This window comes from Engystomops pustulosus, chromosome 6 (assembly GCF_040894005.1).
Source record: "Engystomops pustulosus chromosome 6, aEngPut4.maternal, whole genome shotgun sequence".
Classification (NCBI taxonomy): Eukaryota; Metazoa; Chordata; class Amphibia; order Anura; family Leptodactylidae; genus Engystomops; species Engystomops pustulosus.
In genome coordinates this window covers 159454206-159476270 of record NC_092416.1, presented here as the reverse complement: position 1 = coordinate 159476270, position 22065 = coordinate 159454206, and the positions used below count along the sequence as shown (strand labels likewise).

Below are 22065 nucleotides of genomic sequence, written 5' to 3'. Positions count from 1 at the left end.
AGAGAAGCTATGGCTTCAGTTTATTCTTCGCCAAAGGTCCGGGTGTCTTATAAACAACCCTTTTGTTTTGTCATGGTGCTACCTATAGGAGGCGTTATAGGTAGTCTTCTTGGGTAGAGCAGTATTTTGTAGATTAATTATATGTTATAATATTATCCAAAAATACCAATACCATAATGGGAAATGGGCTACACTGCAGGATTGGGGAAACACATAGGGTAAGTATCTTCCAGTTTCCATTTTACTACTGACCCTTCCTCCCCCGGGGTATTCCAATAAACCCAGACTCTATTGAGAAACAAATCAATGACATATATTTTTCATGAGGAAAATTCTGAACACCGGATGTTTTTAAAACTAGAATTCACAATTTGCATCTTTCAGGTGTAGGATGCCATCTTTCATTATAGGAGAAAGGCTTCCTAGTTATGAAGTGGGCAAAGTCTGCTATGAAAAAAATAAATTTTTCCTCAGCCCGGCATCTGTTATTTATAGATCCTCGTAAACGATAGTCTATGACTGATCTATGAAATAATGCTCTGACATGTTGTATAGATCGGTCATATGATTAGAGATAAGCAGTATTAAATTTTCAGTTTGGGTCGGGGGTTTGGAGGATCCCAAGCGACCTGGACATATTGCCGGATTGACAGCCATGCAGTCAACCTGGAAAATTGATGACCCTAGCTACTAGCCATTATTGTGATTGGCCAGGGGTTTCAACTTCAATTTGCCAGAAGAGGTTAGTCCTGAGGGAGAAGGGGGAGTTAAGCATGCTCCTGCTCATTGTAACAGCATTTGAAGCTACAGAATGGAGGTATTCTGGTAACACCCCTCAGAGACCTTATGGCTTAATAGCATAATTGTAAAATTTGCTTTAAAAAGTACATAGACAAAGGATAACAAATATAAGAAGTCTACCATAGTCACAGTGCCGGGATCTATGCATATGTGGTAGATTTCCTTTAAGATAATTGGATCGAAAAGTGGATGAGAAAGTGGGTGTTCTTCGCACTCTGTACATCAGATTTAACCAAAAGTTGCAAACTTTTTCTTAAAGGGGTTGTCCCCTATTGATAAATCAGGGCATAAGTTGGTGATCACTGGTGATCCAGGTGAAGGGACTCCCACAGATCAAAAGAACATGGATCCGTTGTACCCAAACAAAGCAGAAGGTCCAATAGGCACAACTGGACAAACTGGGTTGGATTTCACTTATTGCTCAAATTTATGATGGGATTTTCCAAAACTTTTATCACTGAACAATCTATCATTTTAAGAATGGTGTAAAACCCTAATATTTTTATACCTGCAACAGTGGCCTCCAATCTTTGGATCAAGTAATGGTACAACAGGTAGAAACCTCTGGATTCATCCCCAATCAACAAAGGGAGATGCCGGAACAATCCAAGTTTGTGACAGTAGACTTGTAACAGAGTATAAACTTATGAGACATTGCATTGCAACAAGGTTCTCCTTTAAGAAAAGATATGTAATGTGAAAGGAAGCATAATGTAAAGTGATATCCCAAGCCGCATTACATGCTGATATCAAGCAACACAGGATGGCTTTGACTTTTTTGCTGTTTACTGTTGTGTTAGGGGTGAAGCGCGGTCATGTTGTTCTACATTGGGGTCTTCCTAGGACTTGTAACCCTGTGTCAGTCACATGGACCTGGAGCTTATCTGCAGCTGGACAGTTGTGCCTTACAGAATGGTAAGGGAGAAGTTGGATTTTATTATGTATATCTCCAATTAAATATCTATGTATCTGAACTTGTAATTGTGTATTTAAAAGAAATAGGTTATGGGATAATGTGTCTTTCAAATTCACAAATCCTATGTGAGATATCTCAAACTTTTGGACTTTTCTTTCAATGCATTAGTATGTGACATGATTTATTGTGCAGATACACACAACTATTAGTAGAATAATCAATCGTATGCTATAAAGACAAAGTTATCAATCTCAAGAATTCAATAGAAGGCTGTGATTGGCTACTTTTCATGAACCCAAAAGTTAAGATTGCAAAAGATTTAGAAACTTTACCACTATACAAAGAAATGGAAGACTTTTCTTGAATATTCCCAACATTATGAAAGACTAAGAATCATTGGATGAATTGTGAATGGAAAATACCCTCGATAGATTTACAGTAGTAAATTATTTCAGCAATTAGTAGAGGAGAAGGAAAGTAGGAAAAAAAAAATAGGAAAAAAAAATTAGGAAAATTTTTGTTTAGGAAAGTAGGAAAAAGACAAAACAAAAACCGGTCAAACATTTCCAAATTTCCATGATTATTACTTTGTTTTCATACAGATATAATATAAAGTCAGTTTTAACAGTAAAGTTTATTTGTTTTAATGTCTTTGCAAACTGTATACATCAAGATTCCCCATAATTTGCCAGGAGGAAAACGACATAGCTAAGCCACAAAACTAATTAACACTATTACCTAATTATGAAAGAAATCCAAACTTAGAATCCAGACCACACAACTTATATTATCCCTAAACTGAATTAAGACCCCAGACCAGACCTTTAAGCTCTATATAGACCCTAGGCCCCTAAGACAAATTTGTACCCAAGACCAGATCTTAATATTATTCAGATCCTAGACCCCCTAAACTACAGACATAAAAGTTCTTTTGGTTTGTAATTAAGGTGGATTTGTATAAAACTTGAAACAAGTATATTTTCTAATTGTAGCTCCAGACAAAATTTTTTTTTTTTAAATGTTGTGCTGTCATGGGACAAGGATTATCGAAAAAGCTTCATTACAGACACTTTACTGCTGATCATTGCAGTCTGGGACTAAAGTAATAGCATCCAGAGAGCTTCACCAGAGGTCACAGTGGTCAAGGGGTCTGTCTGTAACTATGGGTCGTATGTAAGTTGGGTCTTCTTAAGTCAGGGACCACCTGTACTGGCAAGGCTGACAAAATAATTGTAGACCCAAGAAAATACTCAAACAATTTAACATACAAAAAACTGAACTTTAAAAAAATTCAGAGCCTAAACCATCCGAAAAAATTAGGTCAAACTCAGAAAATGAATCTAGACCAGACCATTAAAGGTAAAGGTAGTTCCGGTTCCCATGTTCTCTTAATTCATAGAACTGACCAGGACCAGGTCAGGACCTGAATCGAACTGAGAACCTTCCATCCTCCAAAACATTGATATTGTTATGTCCTAAGCAACTTGATCTTTCTATTGAGTAGCCCTCGTTTCTAGTAATTATTTAAATAGCCAGCTTTAGACTTGCCCCATGTTCACTCTGACATCATAGCTTCTGTCTATAATAGAAGTCAGGATGATTTGTTTAAAATTTTAGGTATTGGCTATGAAAAGTAACCAAAATCTTCTTGTTATATCTGTAAGGCTGAACTGTGTGAACTTATGAAATGTTTTGATTATTGGTCAAAATGTAGTTTTTGTAGTCTTGGCCAAAGTCTACTAAAAAATCGGAGGTGGGGCAATTGCTACTTCTCCCAATTGACTGTTACAATGTCTAACACATCTTTTAACCACTAAACAAATGTCCCCCTTGAGTAGAACACTATTCCCTCCATGTTTTTGCTTCTGTTGTCTCCACTGTATGTACCATCTTTACCTTTACAGCTGTGAAAGATATTTTGACAGATACAAGTACGTTAAAGCAAATGGCCAACTCACCTGCAGCTAAGAAAGCCATGGGCGGCAAAAAGGGCAAAAGTCCAGTGAAGGGTATCTCCAAGTAAGTGAAAGTAGATCTCAAATGAAATTGTATTTCAAATAGCAGTAAGAAAATCTGAAGAACCGAGAAGTTTAAAGGGTCTTGGCTTGGTCTTTCGGTCTGGTTTAAATAGAACTGTATCTTGGGATTTTACTACTGAGGGTAAAGAATCAGTGTGAAAACCCAACCTCCTCCATATGTCTCCAACATGTCTAGAACTTTAAGGGGATTTTAGACTACAAAATGAATACCCCCCCCCCCCTCAGATAGGGCATGGCTATCTTTCCTAAAAATCTTTCCTCTTTTATGTGACATCTCACCTGTTTACCTTTAAAAATTGCCTTCAAAGTCCTATGCAAATGACCTGAGAAGAGTCAACCCCCCACACATCATTTTTTTCCCATAGTATAAAGGTGGACAAGATTGAATTCTCTAAGATTTCAATGGAAATTCTACCAAACATTGGTATCCTGATGTATGTTACAAACAAGATCGATATCAGCGGGAAAAGGTAAGAAGAAATCACCAATTGTGGGTGTTACTGTTTGATCACCACTGGCCATCTTAGCTTAGATCATTGCTCCCCGTGACGTCATCTGGGAGCAACGATCTGTTGCCATGAAAGCCTTGGGTCTTAGTGAGACCCAAGACTGTATGTTCTCTGCTCATTAGTTACAATGGGGCTTATTTACTAAGGGTCGCGGATCACATTTTGTTGGACTGTTTGCCGTTTTCGGGATTTGCAGCTTTGACAGGTATTTAACATGAGTTTGTGCTGGGATTGTGTCGCATGCGATCAGATTGTGGAGCAGCTGCGCTGGCTTCCTTGCGACAGAAATCGGGGGGATTGCCGTCGGACGATCCGACTGATTCGGACTGAGCCTGGGATTTAAGTTTCAAATTGTGTTGCAAGACAATGCACCAGGAAGAAGAAGGGGAACTCAGATTGGATCTGAGAATTTGGGAAGCTACACATGCAGGATATCGCACAATCTTAGTAAATCGTGCATGATCATCGGACAATGCACTTTCTGTGAACTCTTCAGGAAGGGTAAGTTAATGTGCCCCAATGTGACAGTGGCACATTGAAAAAAAATTTCAATAAAATCCCCATGTAGTATAGCAGTACATGGTAGGATCAATCAGACAACCTAGGGTTAAAGTAGTAAAAATAGTTTAAAAAAAAGTTAAAAAAACCCCTACAAATTCAAATCATCCCTTGTTTCCGTAGAACCGAAATTAGGTATTTCCTTATACCAAAATGTCAGATCTATCAAAATGAAATAACAGCTATTCCCGTTGTTTTCCTCCGTAAAAGAAAATAACTCCGATACACCACTTCTTCGCCATTTGGCAACAATAAAAAAAATTATAGAAAGTGATAAAAAGGCCATACAGTCCTCAAAATGGTAGCAATTAAAATATTATGTCATCTTGGAAAAAATGACATGTCACACAGGTCTGTACAGCAAAGTATGAAAAAGTGACTAGCACCAGAAGATGGTGAAGATGGAGATTTTTTTGGCATAGAAGGTTTTAATGTATTAAAGCATATTATACAATGTATTATCCCCATGATAATACCGACCCAAAGAATAAAGCAGACTTGTCATTTGGGGTCAAAGCCGTAAAATGAAGACCACAAGAAAATGGCATAAATGCGTTTTTTTCACCAATTTCACTGCATTCGAATTTTTTTCCTGCTTCCCAGTACACGGCATGGAATAATAAATACTGACACTGCAGAGTACAAATTGTTTTACAGAAAACAAGGCTTCATTTAGCTCTGTACATGGAAAAATTAGCTTTAGATTTTTGAATGTGGGGAGTGAAAAATGGAAATGCAAAACACGTAAAAGGGCCTGGTCGTATTGGGACCTAGTAAGAAATGGTCACACACATCTTACCAATAACTTTTTTCTCCATTAACAGTTTCTTGGGTGGAAAAACATACATGAAAATGGAAGTGGACATAATTACAAACACGAGTTTAAAAAAGGAGAATGTCGATTGCCCCACATTCAGAAGAGTGGAATGTAAAACCCATCTTGTAGATGTAAAAGCCAACCTTCCTAAAGGGTAAGAGAATCAAGGTTTTTGTACAACCACATTGTCTATAAATAAGAATATAATTGAAAGTTTTGGAAGCCCTAGAAGACCTGAATACTTACGGTACATAAATGTACACACATTAAGAAATTTTGTTTTATAGGTCAATTTTATGATCCTAAAATTATTGGTTTCTTTTTTATTTTGCAGAATTTTGCCGAATGTAATGAATAATTTTTTGGATAAAAACCTTAAAACTATGTTGCCTACTACTGTAAGTAAAAGAATTGATGGAAAACCATAAGTCATATTTATAAAATAATGAAGATATATAAAAAAATCAAGATTTATTACTCTGTAGAATAGATTTGAACTCAAGTGTCAAAGAAATGAGATTCCCTCTCATAAAAGAAGTAAAGGGGATGGCCTCTCTTTTATATAAGTTGCCCATGTCCCTATACTGCCTTAATATTCATCCCTGAATTTTCAAGTGATTCAGCAGTCCTGCTACTTACATTTTTCCAGGTGCAGACTCTCCATGATTTGTTGTTTACATGGTTTGAACACTAATGAATAAGAGGGGCCTGCAGCAGAGAAAGATATGACTCATCCTGCTCCCTCTCCCTCCCCATCTATATTGGGAGACACCATTGGGATGTACTGAAAGAAGGAGAAACAGGAAGCTGTGCGTATGTGCAGAAGGCAGCATGGTTAGAACAGGGAAAGGCTGAAGCTCTCAAAGGAGGCATAGACAAAAGTGCATATAAATGCAGAAATTGGCATAAATTGAGAAAGTCAAACTTTGTATTGACAAGACATGTGAGGCCTTGTTTTTAAGGGATGTGTTTATGAGTATTATTTAATTTATCTATTTGAATGTATGTATAACTTATAGAATAGCTTTATAAACTTTTTTTTTGGCAAATATGGGAGGAAAACAGAAGTCAAGCTGTCTATAAATGAAGATTATTATTATTTAGAGGGTGCAGAGGGCACAGTTGCAACCGGGGCAAGAGGCTTAGGTGGCCCGAAAGTAGTCACTTTCCCATAAGAGAAGACTAGTCCTTTAAACCATACATTACAGTCGGGGCCTGGCACAGACTTCGCACTGGGACCCATCAGTTTCCCCACTGCCTGATGATAACATTAGAGAAAGCCTTAAAGGGGTATTCTCACCTGGGCTTTCACATTCAGTTTCATTAATCTGCCATATATTAACATTTCTTCAATTGGATGTTATTAAAAAAAAATGTTCCTGTGTGAAGATAATTTCTCATAAATGTAGTCCCTTAGAAACGAGATGGCTTCCTCGGTTACGACCACCCCGCACTCTGGCAGCGGTGGCCAGAGATGCACTATTGAACCCTGCCTAACCATCTGTATTCGGCAATCATTACTACAGGACGGCTGTGGGACCTGCAGTAACTTCCTTGACATTGCATATACAAAACCTTTTTGTTTCTTTGTGCAATCCCTCCAGCAGAGATGGCCGTATCCAGGGACACAGTCTTCTTTCTAAGGGACCATATCACTACATTTATAAGAAATTATCTGCACACAGGAACATTTTTTAATAACATCCAATTGAAGAAATGTTTATATATGGCAGATTAATGAAACTGAATGTGAATGCCCAGACGAGAATACCCCTTTAACTTTGGTACCTGATAGCTGTTCCCCTCCTGAGCTCTGCGCTTGCGTCTTTTGCCAGCGATGCATTGTCATTGGAGGAAGCTATGCTCAGGATAAAGATGCGCATCTCCGGCACATCTCTGCAATAAGTTTGAAAAGACACGCGGGGATGTGGGGGTGTGGGTAGGAATTGGGCTACTGGGGGTCTGGAGTAGCCAGAGACAGCTCTTGGGGCGAAGGCTACTCTACAACCCCAGTAGCCACTTTCTTTTCTGAAAGAAATTTGCATATTAAAGTTTCTTTTGGCAGCAACTGTTTCCAAGTTTAAGCCAAAAACGAGGTGTAGCTGCTGCAGCATTAGGCAATATTCATCGAAAATTACTTCAAAAAGTAGTGTCCCATCTGTAGATTTCCTTCAACATCATTTACATGCTAAAAATGTTCTGTAGGAAAAATTGCATTAACTTAAATCGCTCGGAAAAACCAATGGATTCGCCATGCACCAATTTTTTCCAACTTCACTGTCATTCCACACCCAGGTAGTCTAGAGTAAGTCTGGTTCATCCCCATACAAATGTATTTTCAACTAGCCTGAGAGTTCATGTATTCTGGAGGAACTGAGGGAAGGATCTCCTTCAAGAAAAGTTCTGATGGTGGTTTACCTCCACAAGAACAAAAAGATCTGGATGATAATAGGCAAAATATTTGAGCCCTTTATCCCCTGACATCTCCTTAAAGGGGGAATTCAGTTAGGCAGGTACCACCAAAATCGATTTAGCCAAATGTCTATTTCTTCTTAACCCTCTGATTTCCACCACAGATCTTGTACTAAAACACAGGTCAATCCCTTAGATAAAAACCCTGGACTTGTTTGTGCAATGGACAAACATTTGTAGGTTATTATTGTTTATTCTCTGTGGGACGTTAACGTTTCTATGGACCCTACATTTTAGGTGTGTCCGGCTGTGGATTATGTCCTCAATGAAATCAATAAAAAGATCTGCATGAAAAACAGTTAAGTATTTTACTCCTACACACCTGATCATAGATCTACAAACCATGGATCTTCCTTTTCCCCTGAATGTGATTAACTGTGACTTTATCCTATAAGTCTGTGTAACTGTATTTGTTGTATGGAGTCACTTAATTAACTGATTACATTCTTTAGCGAGTTTCCCGATTGGACAATCCGGTAGCATCCGCTACATGTCGTCTCCAGTACCATCAGTGACAGAAGAGCACGTTGAGATTGAAATAAATGTAAGTCCATTATTGATTGTTGAAGACTTTTGTTTAATGGGACATCCCATACTGTATGTGTTGTGCTTCTCACTTAGAACGTTTCATACGTTTCAACCATTGGCTCCTGTAACTTGGTCTTCACAAAAGTAGCTTACTGAAATGACTGATTAGAGTGTCTGCATATGGACTACCAAATAATTGTCTTTACAGCCATATTCCCTATAGACATAGAGAAAAATCCTTGAAGGGGTTGTCTAGGTATAGAATTCTGAAGCGATTGCAATGCTCAGATCTCTTTATCATCAAGCACATAGTCATATAGAGTGTAGTATCGTTTGTGTCTGAAGCATAAATTCTAGTTTGTGCCGCTATCGTTTTTGAGATATTAATAAAAGTTTCCAGGTCATTGGAGGTCAACCAGCCCCCCCCCCCCCACTTTGCCCAAATCAAACAAAACTGGTGCCAATCAATTGAGCTACATTTGTGCTGATTTGTGCTGCTAAATTTTTTGTTTGTGCTGCTTTTGTTTTGAAGATATAAAGCATTTTATAAAGGTCAAAAGGTCAGACAGGACCCACATTAACCAAATCAAACAAGACTGGTGTCAAATGTTTGTGCTGGTTTCTACAGCAAAATTTTTTGTTTGTGCCTCTATCATTTTCAATATATTTATATTTTTTACAAAGGTCATCAGAGTTTATTCCTTCGCGTTTTCCCAACGTGTTACCCGAATATTTCCGATTTGCGCCGATTTCCACAGAATTGCCCCGGGATTTTGGCGCACGCGATCGGAGTGTGGCGTGCATGCGACGGAAATCGGGGGGCGTGGCCGAACGAAAACCCGACGGATTCGGAAAAACTGCCGCATTTTTTAAAAAAAATCTGTCGCGGAGCTTGAACTTACCTTCACTCAGCCCGGCTCGGGGAACTCCAGAGCGTTCCGATGCTTTTCAGCGCAGCAGCGCCACCTGGTGGACGGCGGAGGAACTAACTTAATAAATCCCGGCCGGACCCGAATCCAGAGCAGAGAACGCGCCGCTGGATCGCGAATGGACCGGGTAAGTAAATCTGCCCCAATGTGTCTGCTAGCTCCCCCTGGTGATCAAACCAGAGAAATGTCACTTGGTTTCTTTTTTAACCAGTCCATGCTAAACACTTTAACTTATCTAAAAACCTAAACATACCTAAAAAATGATAAACGCACAAATGAAATTTGGAAACTTTTATTAATATCTTAAAAACGATAGCAGCACAAATGAACAGTTATGCTGCACAAACCAGCATAAATGTTCCACAAACGTTTGACACCAATTTTGTTATATTTGAACAAGGTAGGGGACCAACTTCACTCAGGTCCCTTTAGCTCCTTAAACCCCCCATAATGTAACTGTCCGTCACAGTGCGATACGGGATGTATGGAGATGGCTAAAAGGCTGAGCAGTCTTATTACAGGAAAGGTGTCTTCTGTATTATACAATAATACTGCAGACACCAGCCACTGCCATGATCAATGCTGGCCACACTAGCTCTGTGACATGTAGCCTTAAGATAGGAAACTATGTTCAGTTTGCTCACATTTCCTTGCTTTATAACTTACTGCCTGCAGATATAACACTATAAATGAACTGCTTAGAATATTCTCCTCTATAACATTATGCTTGTAGATAGGACAAGTTATACAATCTGCTCAGCTCCTCCAGCTCTTGAACATGCTGCCTGCAAATAGGACACCATTTAAAATCTGTTCAGCCCCATCTGCTCTATAACATGCTGCCTGCAGATAGGACACTGTGTACAATCATAGCTCCTCCTGCTCTCTAACATGCTGCCTGCAAATAGGACACTATGTACAATCATAGCTCCTCCTGCTCTATAACATGCTGCCTGCAGATAGGACACTTTGTACAGTCATAGCTCCTCCTGCTCTCTAACATGCTGCCTGCAAATAGGATGCTGTGTATTATCTGATCAGCTCCAAATCTCTATAACATGCAGTTGGGGACAACACACCATGCACAAAATGCTCAGCTCCTCCTGCTCTGTAACATTATGTAAATAGGACATTATATATAATCTGCTCAGAATCTTCTGCTCTATAACATTCTGCCTGCAGATGTGACATTACGTTTGATGTGACAGGTTCCTTTTCATGATTTATTGTTTTATATTTTCTTGAAGATCCAAGTATTAAAAGGAGAAAATCTTACTGACTCCCCCGATGATGTGAACACAAGCTCCATTGTTCTGCCAACTTCTCCTGAAACTACAACAAACCTTTTTCTGACAGCCGACTTTCTGGGTCGAGCCTTCAGTGTGCTTCAAGAAGAAGGAACTTTTAATTTCACAGCCAGTGAAGATGATGTAAGGAATAACTTATAATAACTTGTTCTATGATGTTGACGCATTTGTGGAAGGGATTCTTCAAAATGTATTTATCTTCTATCCTTAAAAGAAATCTACCACATGGGTAGAGTTCTTCTAAACCAAGCACACTTACATGCTGGTGTATTTTACAATTATGTAAATGAGCCTCAGGGGCTCCTGGTGACATCACAGAATCTTCTTTTAATTATTCATGCCTTCAATCGGCTCTATGCTTTGGGAAGGAGGAGGCAGGCAGAGACATGAATAACTAGCAGACGGTTGAGCCAGAAGAAGCTTCTGTGCTGTAGCCAGGAGCTCATTTGCATAATTTTAAAATGTGGTTTTCTCAAAAAGTAAGTAATAAAAAGCAAAAAATGACCATGTGCTGTTTCAGGAGGCACAAGCCAGCATGCAAATGTGCATGATTTAGAAGTACTAAATCCATATGGATATCAATGGATATTTAATAGGATATCAGGAATAGGAATATGATCATCAATATCTTTTTAAAGAGATACATGCCACGAACTCGGCCACTGGCGCGCTGGTGAAACCACTGGTGGGCCATGACAACTGATAACCCTACCCTGGACTATGCTGACTCCGCACCTACTATGTCTGTTTGGAACGACAACTCTATCTGTGTCTATCAGATATAGTTGAAATCAATAATGATGCAGAGTCACGATTGTGCCTCTAATTATTGTGCCTCTAATCATTGTGCCTCTCTACTGCTTTGTGCAGCAGGTGGCAGGCATAATATGATTATGTCCTCGCCTATTAACACAGCTGTTACACACCCAGAAATAAAGAAAGAAGCTTTCAAAACAGCCAAACACATAGTAACATGTAAAAATCCATTGCAAGCACGGTGCATGACCGCACCCTGAAACAGGGGTATTGCTAGGGTCATTAACGATTCAGGACATGGGTCCCAATGCATATGTACCAAACTTTGATTGGTGTCCACTCCTGTACATAAAACAGACCCCAGTAACAGTCCCCACAGCCTCCCAGTAATATCCTCACAGCCCCCCTGTAATGTCCTCACAGCACCTGGTAATGTCTTAACAGCCCATCCAGTAATGTCCTCACAACCCCCTAAGTAATGTCCTCATGACCCCCCCCCCCCCCCCATGTAATGTTCTCACTGCACCCCTGTAATGTCCCCACTGCCCCAGCAATAATATTCTCACAGGCCCCGGTAATGTTCTAACAGCCCCCCAGTTATGGTATCACAACCCCCCAATGTCCTCACAGCCCCCCAAAATGTCCCCTCAGACCCCCCAGTAATGCCCCCATAGCAACACAAGGGATGTCCCCAGAGCCACCCTGTAATGTTCTCACAGACCCCCAAGTAATGTCTATACAGCCCCAGCAGTATTGTCCCCACAGCCCCAGCAGTTTTGTTCTCACAGCCCCCCCCCAGTAATGTCCTCACAGTCCCCCAGTAATGTCCCCTCAGCCCCAGCAGTAACGTCCCAATAGTCCCCCCTATTAGTGTCCTTACAGCTACCCCCAGCCAGTGAATGTGATCACAGCCTCCCCAGTATTGTCCACACAGAGCTCTTGGAATGACTTCACAGCCCCCCCCCCCCAATAATTTCCCCCACAGCCCCACAGTCACCCAGATATGTCCTTCTACTACAGCTTTCCCTTCACAATGTATAATAAACAAAGAAAAAAACAGTAATACTCTCCTTTCTTCCTCTCTCACCTCTACTTCTCAGTGTACAGGACGGGTGTGGTGACATCATCATAACGCGCCCCCTGCTCACTGGCACTGTAGTCAGCAGCTTTGAGCAGGAGACCTGGTGTAATTACATCACTGGTCTTCTGCTCTCTGTAGTGAATCACAGAGCTCCACGTTTCACTACAGTACTCACCTGTATCTGCAGATAGAGGTGAGAGTTGGCAGGAGTAGCCCTTACAGCGGGACAAGTGTCCTGCTGAGCCAGAGACATCCTGGGCACATGCCAAAAGATCTGGGGTATGGGCCCCGGATCTTTTGAACTAGCGACGCCGCTGCCCTGAAACACATATCAAGCTCATCCAGAATATCTCCTCCCTGAACACAGATGTGTTTAGACTTTAATGGGGTTTTCCCAGGGTAGGGCCTAACTTGCTGATTGGTGGGGGTCTCATGGATGAGACTCCCACAGATAACAAGAATGGGGATCCAATGGGGTTCAAGATACCTCCATCGGACCCCTTGTCGCTCCCAGAGATAAGTGGAGCAGAGGACAACACATGTCCGTTCTGCTCCATTTATCTTTATGGAGCTGATGGAAATTGCGCATGTGATTCAAGGAGGATCTGTACAGAATAATTGAACTAATTACACATCTTTTCATGTTTTTACAGCTTGTAAATGCAGGTGCCATGTCAACAGAAGTCCTGAGTGAGTTCATTCCCGAGGTAAGAATTTACACATACATCAGATTATCTAAAGATCTAAATATTGAGCCCCCCCAAGCTGTCACCTGCCTGCTTATTGGGTCCACCCTAAGCGGCAGCCAACAACCGCAGAAGAAAACAGGACAAACAAAATGGAAAACACAATATGGAGTTGTAAATGTCCTGAAGTCGCAACATACAGAGCAAACAAAAGCCAAGTTTCCAAGACAAGAGAATGAAAAATGGAGCCAATAATAAAGAATAACAGAATAGAGATTACAGAGACCAGCACAGAAGTTGGTCACAAAGGAAATCTACCATTGTGAATCTACTTTCTGAAGTAGTTCCTAAGGTAGATGTCCCCTCCCTTAACCCTTTATATTTAATTATTTTATTTAGCTTTCCTTAAAATAAAGTTAATTATATAAATATGCAAATTAACTGCAGGGGCTACTGGGGCAGGAAGTAGCCCCTGTGAGGTCCGGGTGAAGGCTACTTTTAAAGTAAAGCTAAATAAAAGAATTAGATAATGAGGATTCAGGGATAGTGCAGAGAGGAAATCTACCTTGGGAAATAATTCAGATTGAATACCGGATGGTAGATTTAATTTAAATCAGCAGTCCAGTAATAGAGCGCTGTTCAGACTGTTGACTGAGAAGCACGTAAAAAAAATCAATGCCTTCTTAGCCAAACAGCAGAAGACTGTGACGTAGATGTAACAAGGATCTAAAGTGACGTCACTTAGAAGTTGTTAGAAGTAGTTTTAAAAAGCATCACCCACTCTGGAGGACCTACCCTGCACTACACAAATAACCCATGGACATTGGGGCACATTTTCTAAGGGCTTTGCGCCGGTTTTCTGATGGACTGTGCACATTCTTTTAGGTGTAAACTGTTTGCACAGGTATTTAAGAAGCGTCTGCACCACAGTTATGTCGTATGTGACCCTTTTGTGGCGCTGCACTAGCCACCATGCAAAACATATTAAGGGGCATTCCGGTGCTCGGTCAGACCGTGCTCCAGATATAACATGCAAAGTCTGTCGCACGCCCTATGTTCAAGGTGCACCACAAAAAGGTTGGTGAACTCTGTCGGGTCAGTGCAGGGAAACTGCAGATTCATGATTTCTGGTCCACGTTCATAATGAATCTGCCACACCGATCATTATACTTTTAGTGCAGCTTCCTACATTCTTAGTAAATGTGTCCCATTATTTTGACTATGTAATGATTCATTTTCCCTGTAAAATTACTGGTGGTCCCAGCAGGAGAACACCTTTTAGTCAGTTTATTGTCAAGGGATTATCTGCAAAGTACCGTATATACTCAAGTATAAGCCGACCCAAGTATAAGCCGAGACCCCTAATTTTACCACACAACCCTGGTAAAACCGATATTATTTTTACTCGAGTATAAGCCGAGTTGGGGGTTTCAGCACATTTTTTTGTGCTGAAAAACTAGGCTTAAGGCTAAATTCACACTGCCGTGAGCCCGCCGCACCGTAGTACGGCGGGCACACGGCAGCGCGGGGAGAGGAGGAGGAGGTGAGCGCAGCTCACCCCCGCCCCTCTCCATAGAAACTAATGGCGCACGGCGCCGTAGTACGGGGAAAGATAGGACATGTCCTATCTTTCCCCGGGCTACGGAGCGGTACGGTGCCGCACGTGTGCTGCACCGTACCGCTCCCGTACAGGGCCGTGAGCCCATAGGAGTGTATGGGGGACGTATATCGGCCGTATATACGTCGGCCGTATATACGTCCCCCATACTGTAGTGTGAATGCACACTAAGTATACCATAAGTATATATGGTAAATAAGAATCTCTTTAAGATGTCTGATGGTTGACAGTTTGCTACATTTTCCCGCTTCTCAACTCAAATATGTCCAGTGTTCAAGTCATTGATGGAGATTCCATGTTTGTGACTTCCCTGTTAAGATGCTTATCACCTTTCCTCTTATATATCACTGATTAATGACAGTCTTAAAGGGAAACTGTCACCTCAGAACAGTCCTATAAACCTTAAACAGTATCTATTTCATATTTGTACAAATGTCCAATTGCTCCTACCGGTAGTATGACTGCTCTATGTGGAACCATTGCAGAAAAAATGAGGCACATTTACTAAGGGCTTTGAACCAGTTTTCTGTCGGACTTTGCAAAATTTTTCTAGCGCAAACTGCTTGCCCAGGTATTTAGGAAGTGTCCGTGCCACGTTTGTGGTGCGCAAAACACTTTGTGACATGGCTGCACTATTCTTCATGCAACAGTCGGACCATGCACCAGATTTAACATGCAAAGTCTGAAAGAAGTGTGTCGCACGCCAAATGTTAAAGGTGCACCAATGCAGTGCAGGGGGCGCCAGAATCATGAAGAACGGGTGCCAGAAATCATGAATCTGGCGCCCCCTGCACACTACACAGACAAGTAAATGTGCCCCGACGACTTTTATTTTTCTTCTGGCATAGCTTCAGCATGCTGCCCCGCCACTCCAGATTTCAGTCAGATGGTTTGATGTCGGGCCTGAATGTCCCCGGCATGTAATTGCCTGTTGTGGATGAGTATTGGACTGGCAAGAAAGAGGATTCTGTACTGTGTACTGGGCCAGGACAGAAGGACAATGTTCTGAGGCTGATGGGGAAGAGGTGCAGGAATCTTTACTGGATAACTGAGCTCCCGCACCTCCTGCTGCACCAGAGGAGAAATAAAAGTCCACATAAAGAAATCACACATGAAGCAGTTGGACACCCGTACAGTTCATGCTTTTCACATGGGGCCCTTGATATTTTATGGAAGAGGAAACATGGTGTCACAGTCCCCTATTTGTGTAACTATTGAATTACATAGGTTTGTTAGCATATACAATGTTTAGCAGGGAAGATGTTCATATTTTTATGAGGTAAAATCCACTTCTTTGTACTGCTCTTTTCTGTGGTACTTTTCCCGCCTTTTTCTCCACTGATGTTTTGCTGCCAGATGCTGTCAGCTGATTCGCTGAAAGGTTAGATCAGCTGTTATTGGTTGAACAGCTGGATCAATGATTAACCTGTAACTGGGTAAAATATTGTCAGCTGATTGGTAGCTGTTCGCCTCAACTTATGGATAATAGGGGCTGTCAACGTGGGTCACGGTGCTAGATTTTAAGAAGACCTCTGGAGCAGCTCACCGCCCAACCCGCTCTTTATTAAATGTATTTTACTGTCGCGATTGTTGTGATTTTTTTTTTCAGACTAAGGCTACATTCACAATACTGTATGGGGGAAGTATGTACAGCCACAAGCTTCGGCCATACTTACGTCCCCCATAGACAGCAAAGGCTGCACAAAGCAGTCCATTGGACATATCCTATCTTTACCCATAGTACGGCCCATACGCCGCACATTTTTTATTTTTCATTAGTGTAAATCTTTGGTTACCCAATAACAATGCTTGTCTTGTGTCGTTTATCCTTTAGTGAGTTATTTATTGTTGTTTCACACACAATAGCTTCACACATTTAATTTTGTACTTCTAGCTTCCCTCCGGACTGGAAAATTACAAAATTAACATATTTGTGAATCAATCAGCATCAGTCACGGCAAATACTATGAAAGCCATACTTCATCTTTACTCAATAATGGAAGTGACTGCCTCTTCACCAGACTCAGGCACCCAGGGGTTATTTGAAGTAAATCTGGTAAGAATTGTAGTAAATAAGGTTCTGAAGGAATTTAAGCACCGATTATGAGGAACATAATGTTATTATCCTCATTTTCTAACAGCTTTTTCTTTGTGGTTTCTGTCTTCAAATTTGCAGTCATCTCTATAGTGGTGAGAGGACACTTAGCTGCTGTGACTCTCCTCTCTGCATTGAGCGTCTAGGCCAGGGTCTGCTACAGGTTTCAGTAGGACCCTGGGCAACAGAGCCTCAGTGGGCCCCTTTGCAGTGAACTCACATGACGGCATTAAAAATTTAGAAACTAAAACAGTATCCTGGTCCCTAAAATTCTCTAGTTAATCATACCAAACATCCCCCTCATGTTTATTTTATATAAAGCCCCCCTCACCCCTAATGGATTCCTCATATACAGCATTATGTGGCCTCCCCCAGCAGCTCTGGCCCCGGCATATGCCCGGGTATGCCCAGTGATTGATTCCTGATTTATTCAACATGTTAGAAGTTACTGAACATTTAAAGAAAATCTACCACCAAAAACCTTCATGATAAACCAGGGACACTTACTCAAAGATCCATGCACCAGGACGGTGGTAATCTTCTTATTTTTGTTATGCTAATGCAACAGAAGAGCTACCCTAGCCCCACTGTGCTCTGGCTTCACAAACTGTTACACTGTGCAAGAGCACATCTCAGTCTCGCCCTCCTCTGCTCTTCCTGTAATCTCTGCAGCAGGGACTAGAAAGAGGGGGGAAGTCACACTAACAATCTGTATAGCTACAACACGCAAGGGCTAGGCTAGCCCATCTGGTAATTTGCAGAATTTTAAAAGTTGATTTTAGAAGGAAGGAAGAGATTTCTACATTCTTAAAGTCTGAATCTATGAGTAAGTGTACCTGGTTTATCATGCTTTTGATAGTAGATTTTCTTTAACCCAGTTTTTAGTCAAAGCCAAAAGTGGATGCAATAGAAGGGAAACATAAAGTAAATGAAAATGCAGTATTTCACCTCACTCTAAAATAATAGCATCAATAGCATTTCATAGGCTGTGTGACATTGATAAATCCTAACCAGAATACCTCCATTTACTTTTACAGCACATGAATTTCAAGCTCCAGTTTAAAGCTGATGAAAGAAACCTTAATGTCATGATCTCCCTAGACAAGTAAGAACAGAAGGCAAAAATGTCCTAAAGGGGACCTGTCATCAGGAGTTCTTTTTCTGGCTCCGTAAAGAATTCTCCATAGAGAATAGTGTACACATTGCCAAACAGTTTTTTATAGTAAAACAGTTTTTTCTCCAAAAAAAGTTAGATAAAATTTTACCTTTCTGTATACAAAGCTGTATCCCAAGTCCCATGGGAGTGGCCAGTGAGGAGTGGTTTCCCCCCACCCTCAGGAAATGGCTCCGTAATGGATCAATTTATAATAAAGAAAAAAGCTTCCATGTCCCCCATATCTCCTCCCTCCCGTTGCTTCCCCCCTCAGGACGTCACAGCGGCCAAAACAATGCCAGCTACTACATTCAAGGTGATTGTTCACATGGTCAAGGAAGTACACAGGAATGCCCAGCACTGACCCACTCTGCCCACCATGGCACATTCATGCCCTTTCCTTTACTACTTGGCGTGGAGATCCCAATTTTTGCCATTTTGCAAGTAATTTTTATTATTTGAGGGCTTCTACACCAGTTTTATGGCATCAAGCCCTAATAAATGTCCCCCATAGAGTCTCTTCCAGGAGTCTGGTGAGAAAGAGATCCTGCTCCAAATCCTATAAAACCAATATATCACAGGGCTCAGTTTCTACTACTCGATATCCCACCTCCTCATATCTTGTTCTCAGATATAACAACAGAAATGTTTTGGAGTTTTCATGTTAACATAACTTAAATTAGAATGAATTAAATACTTAATATCTTATTTTCTTAGGACCTTCTTGGCTCTGGGGTCATCCTCAGTTGGAGAATTTGAGGTTAGATAATAAATACTATTCAATATACGGTTTTAGGGTTCAAATATTTACATCTCATTTTGAATTTGTCCTTTCAAATTTCTTCTTCTTTATGAAAATGAAATTGAATTACTCCCCTGTAGGTTGTTTCTATTGTCAACAAATGAAGAATTTCTGCAAGAAAAGATTACATGATATATCTATACAATATATATATATATATATATATATATATATATATATATATATATTGTCAATGATTTATATATATATATATATATATATATATTTACATTCTTCCCTATGTTATCTAGGTGCAAGACTTAAACGAGTTCATAACTTCGCTGATTGATACACTGTACACTCCCGCGATAAATGGTAGGTTGTCCATTTTATATTGCTAGGCTTTCTGTAACTACTGATGCATGAATATAAAATATTTACAAAACTATTTAAAGGCAGTCTACACGTTCTAAAAGCATCCCATAGTTACAAACCATGCTACAGAGGGAACCTTATAAGGTTTCCAGACATACCTTTTATTTTACCTAACAATCAGCCATTTCAGAGGAAATTCATTTGTAATTTTTTTTTGCAAATTTCCTTCTCCTGCATCTGTGGAGTACAAGTGTCTCACTATACCATGAGTCAAGGGTCAGACAGTAGGTGTTCTCCTTAAGGAGACATTGCCAATTAAGGCCACCTTAAAGGCGTGTGGAGACTTAAAGCCATAGATGCTCCACTAGGGAATTGTGGGAAGAATGCAAATAAGTTTTCTAAGGTGTTAAATGGAAAACAATACCTCCTTTTGCTACCTTAAAAGGCAGCCCCCGTATACCATGAGTCAACTGAGTGGTGCAGCTGCTCTTTTCTATGAACAGGGGAAGGGTAAGGGGAGCTCATCGACTGTTGTCCAACTGGCCAAAACAGGCCGCAAACAAGAGATCATTTTCCCTCATTTGCAAACACGGTTGTAATATATTTATGCATCTACTTTTACTTCCAGGTAAACTTCCACCAATCCCCATCCCCGAAATAATGCAGAAACTGGATATAAATTTGGCTAACAGTCAGATTGAAACAGATGAGGTAATATCATATATATCCAATCTTCTCTACTGACATTTTACAAATCGTTTTTTTGAAATAACATTAAAGGGAACCAGTCACCAGGTGAATCGCTATGAAACCACAATGAGTATCAATAAGTACCTTATATGGCCGGTTGCCTGTATGTTGGACAGGTCTTTATAAAGTGAGACAGCTACCCGCAGCCAGAAAAATTCACTTATATTCATGGTCAGCTTCCAGTCAGGGGGTGGTGTTCCGGACACAGCAGTCAAGGAGGAGCCGGCCATTACAGCCGCAACTTTATATAACCCCTTTATCTCCTTGTAGCCACAGCAGGCCCCCTGCCTCCTGTGCTCTCCCCATCTTTACATAACCGGACGTGAGGCTGTGTAATCTCTATCCTGTTTCAATTCTTGCGCATGCGCAGTTCACCTTTCTCCCTCAGGGCCAGAGCGGAGATGACCAGCGCATGCATAAGAATTGAGGCGAGATGGAGATTACATGGCCTCACAGCCGGTTATGTAGAGTTGCAGCTGAATCAAGCAACAGCTAGGGAGTGTGTTCTTCCACTCAAGGCCAGCTGTTTTTGGAAGAAAGCAGCCATGTTTTTCAACCTACAACAACCCCTTTACGAACATGTTGACTTTCGCTCTTGTTCAGGGATAATGTGGCTATTACTTGTTTTCTTTTCTGTAGGACTTGATCTTCCTTTCAGTCAATGTCTGCACGGACTAAATTGCCTTGTAACACGTGGAAGAAGCAACATCCACCAATCGAAGATTGTTACATTTGATTATGCCAGGAATCCACAACTCCCAGACTTCCCTGACAGCTGGAGACTCGGAGCTATAGGTTTATAGTAGCTTGAGAACCACAGGTTGGAAACCCCTTCATTAGACAAAGACTTTAGACTCGGAAACGTAATGGTTCACCACCAGAATGTGGTGATGCTTCCAGCAATAGATATGGGTGATGTTAATTGAAAAATTTGTTTTATTTTTCAAGTAAGAATTTTCCCTTTTTATTTCACGTCCTAAATGTTGCTGCACTTTTCTAAAGCTTTGGTTGATTTTATTCAAAAGGTGACACATATGTCTAATATTTGTAGAAAGTTACTTTCCGTAAATAAAAATCTTTTTATCGGCCTCCCTTTTTTTGTAAAACCAACATAAAATATGCCAGTATGAAACGGATGTTTCTATTTATTTCTAGTGTTGATAGAAGAGATATAAGAAGTGCATAAAGACATATATGGAGGCTACTAAAAATTACTTTAAAGGGGTTGGCCACTTTAAGCACTTTCCAGCAAATAATTGATATTGTTTGTGCAATACAATTTTCCAATATACTTCCTGTATCAATTCCTCATGGTTTTATAGATCTCTGCTTGCTGTCATTCTATAGAAAGCTTCATTGTTTACTTCCTGTGGATAAAAACTAGTCCCTGATCATGGGACTATGATCTCCAGTATAGTGTTGTCCAAAGAGTGCTCTATAAACATTGCCAGCACCAGAGTGTTTCCTACACTGTATTATCCGGAGAGTGACTAAGAAACATTTTTAACCTGAAAATCCCCCATTATATAGTGCTCTTCAAAGAGAGTCCAATAAACATTGAGAGCAACCAGAGCACCGTCCAATAGTTTCATCCAAAGAATGCTCTATTAACACTACCAACCATGTCTGCTTAGAGGGGGCTTGTTTATCTAAGCCAAGTAATTCCTAGAAATGTAAAGGTACACTGATCATGTGACTGGCTTTGCAGAATTAAAGGAATTGCCCTCCTAACCTCATGTCTTTTGTGAGTTCCCCTATACAAAACTAGGTTATCAGAGGCTTAACAGCTGGAACATTTTTACAGTTTTGTCATCCTGAAAGCTGGTATGATTTGTGGAAAAGATTTGTGGGAAGATATACAGAAAAAAAGAGAGTTGTAAGAGGCCGAAAAGTAGAGGGTTCCTTTGATATTGGAGATGTCAGTTTACAAAGA

At 40.6% G+C, this 22065-nt stretch overlaps 1 protein-coding gene across 1 annotated transcript; it reads left to right on the top strand.

The window, feature by feature from the left end:
• The first annotated feature begins 1616 nt into the window (after positions 1-1616).
• On the top strand, positions 1617-21214 carry LOC140065992 (BPI fold-containing family B member 6-like). The gene is made up of 15 exons (XM_072113556.1): positions 1617-1716; positions 3622-3736; positions 4122-4226; positions 5648-5794; positions 5975-6038; positions 8350-8410; positions 8565-8656; positions 10817-10999; positions 13367-13420; positions 16912-17073; positions 18150-18217; positions 18983-19025; positions 19319-19382; positions 20011-20093; positions 20772-21214. The coding sequence occupies exons 1-15, from the start codon at positions 1617-1619 to the stop codon at positions 20808-20810; spliced, it is 1380 nt and encodes a 459-aa protein (XP_071969657.1). The 3' UTR covers positions 20811-21214.
• Positions 21215-22065: the final 851 nt, after the last annotated feature.

Excerpts from the sequence above, each read along its gene's own strand:
- LOC140065992 (XM_072113556.1), top strand. The coding sequence starts at position 1,617 with ATGTTGTTCTACATTGGGGTCTTCCTAGGACTTGTAACCCTGTGTCAG. Across the intron at positions 4,227-5,647 it reads ATCGATATCAGCGGGAAAAG|TTTCTTGGGTGGAAAAACAT; the intron begins GTAAGAAGAAAT and ends CTCCATTAACAG. Across the intron at positions 8,411-8,564 it reads AAAGATCTGCATGAAAAACA|CGAGTTTCCCGATTGGACAA; the intron begins GTTAAGTATTTT and ends TACATTCTTTAG.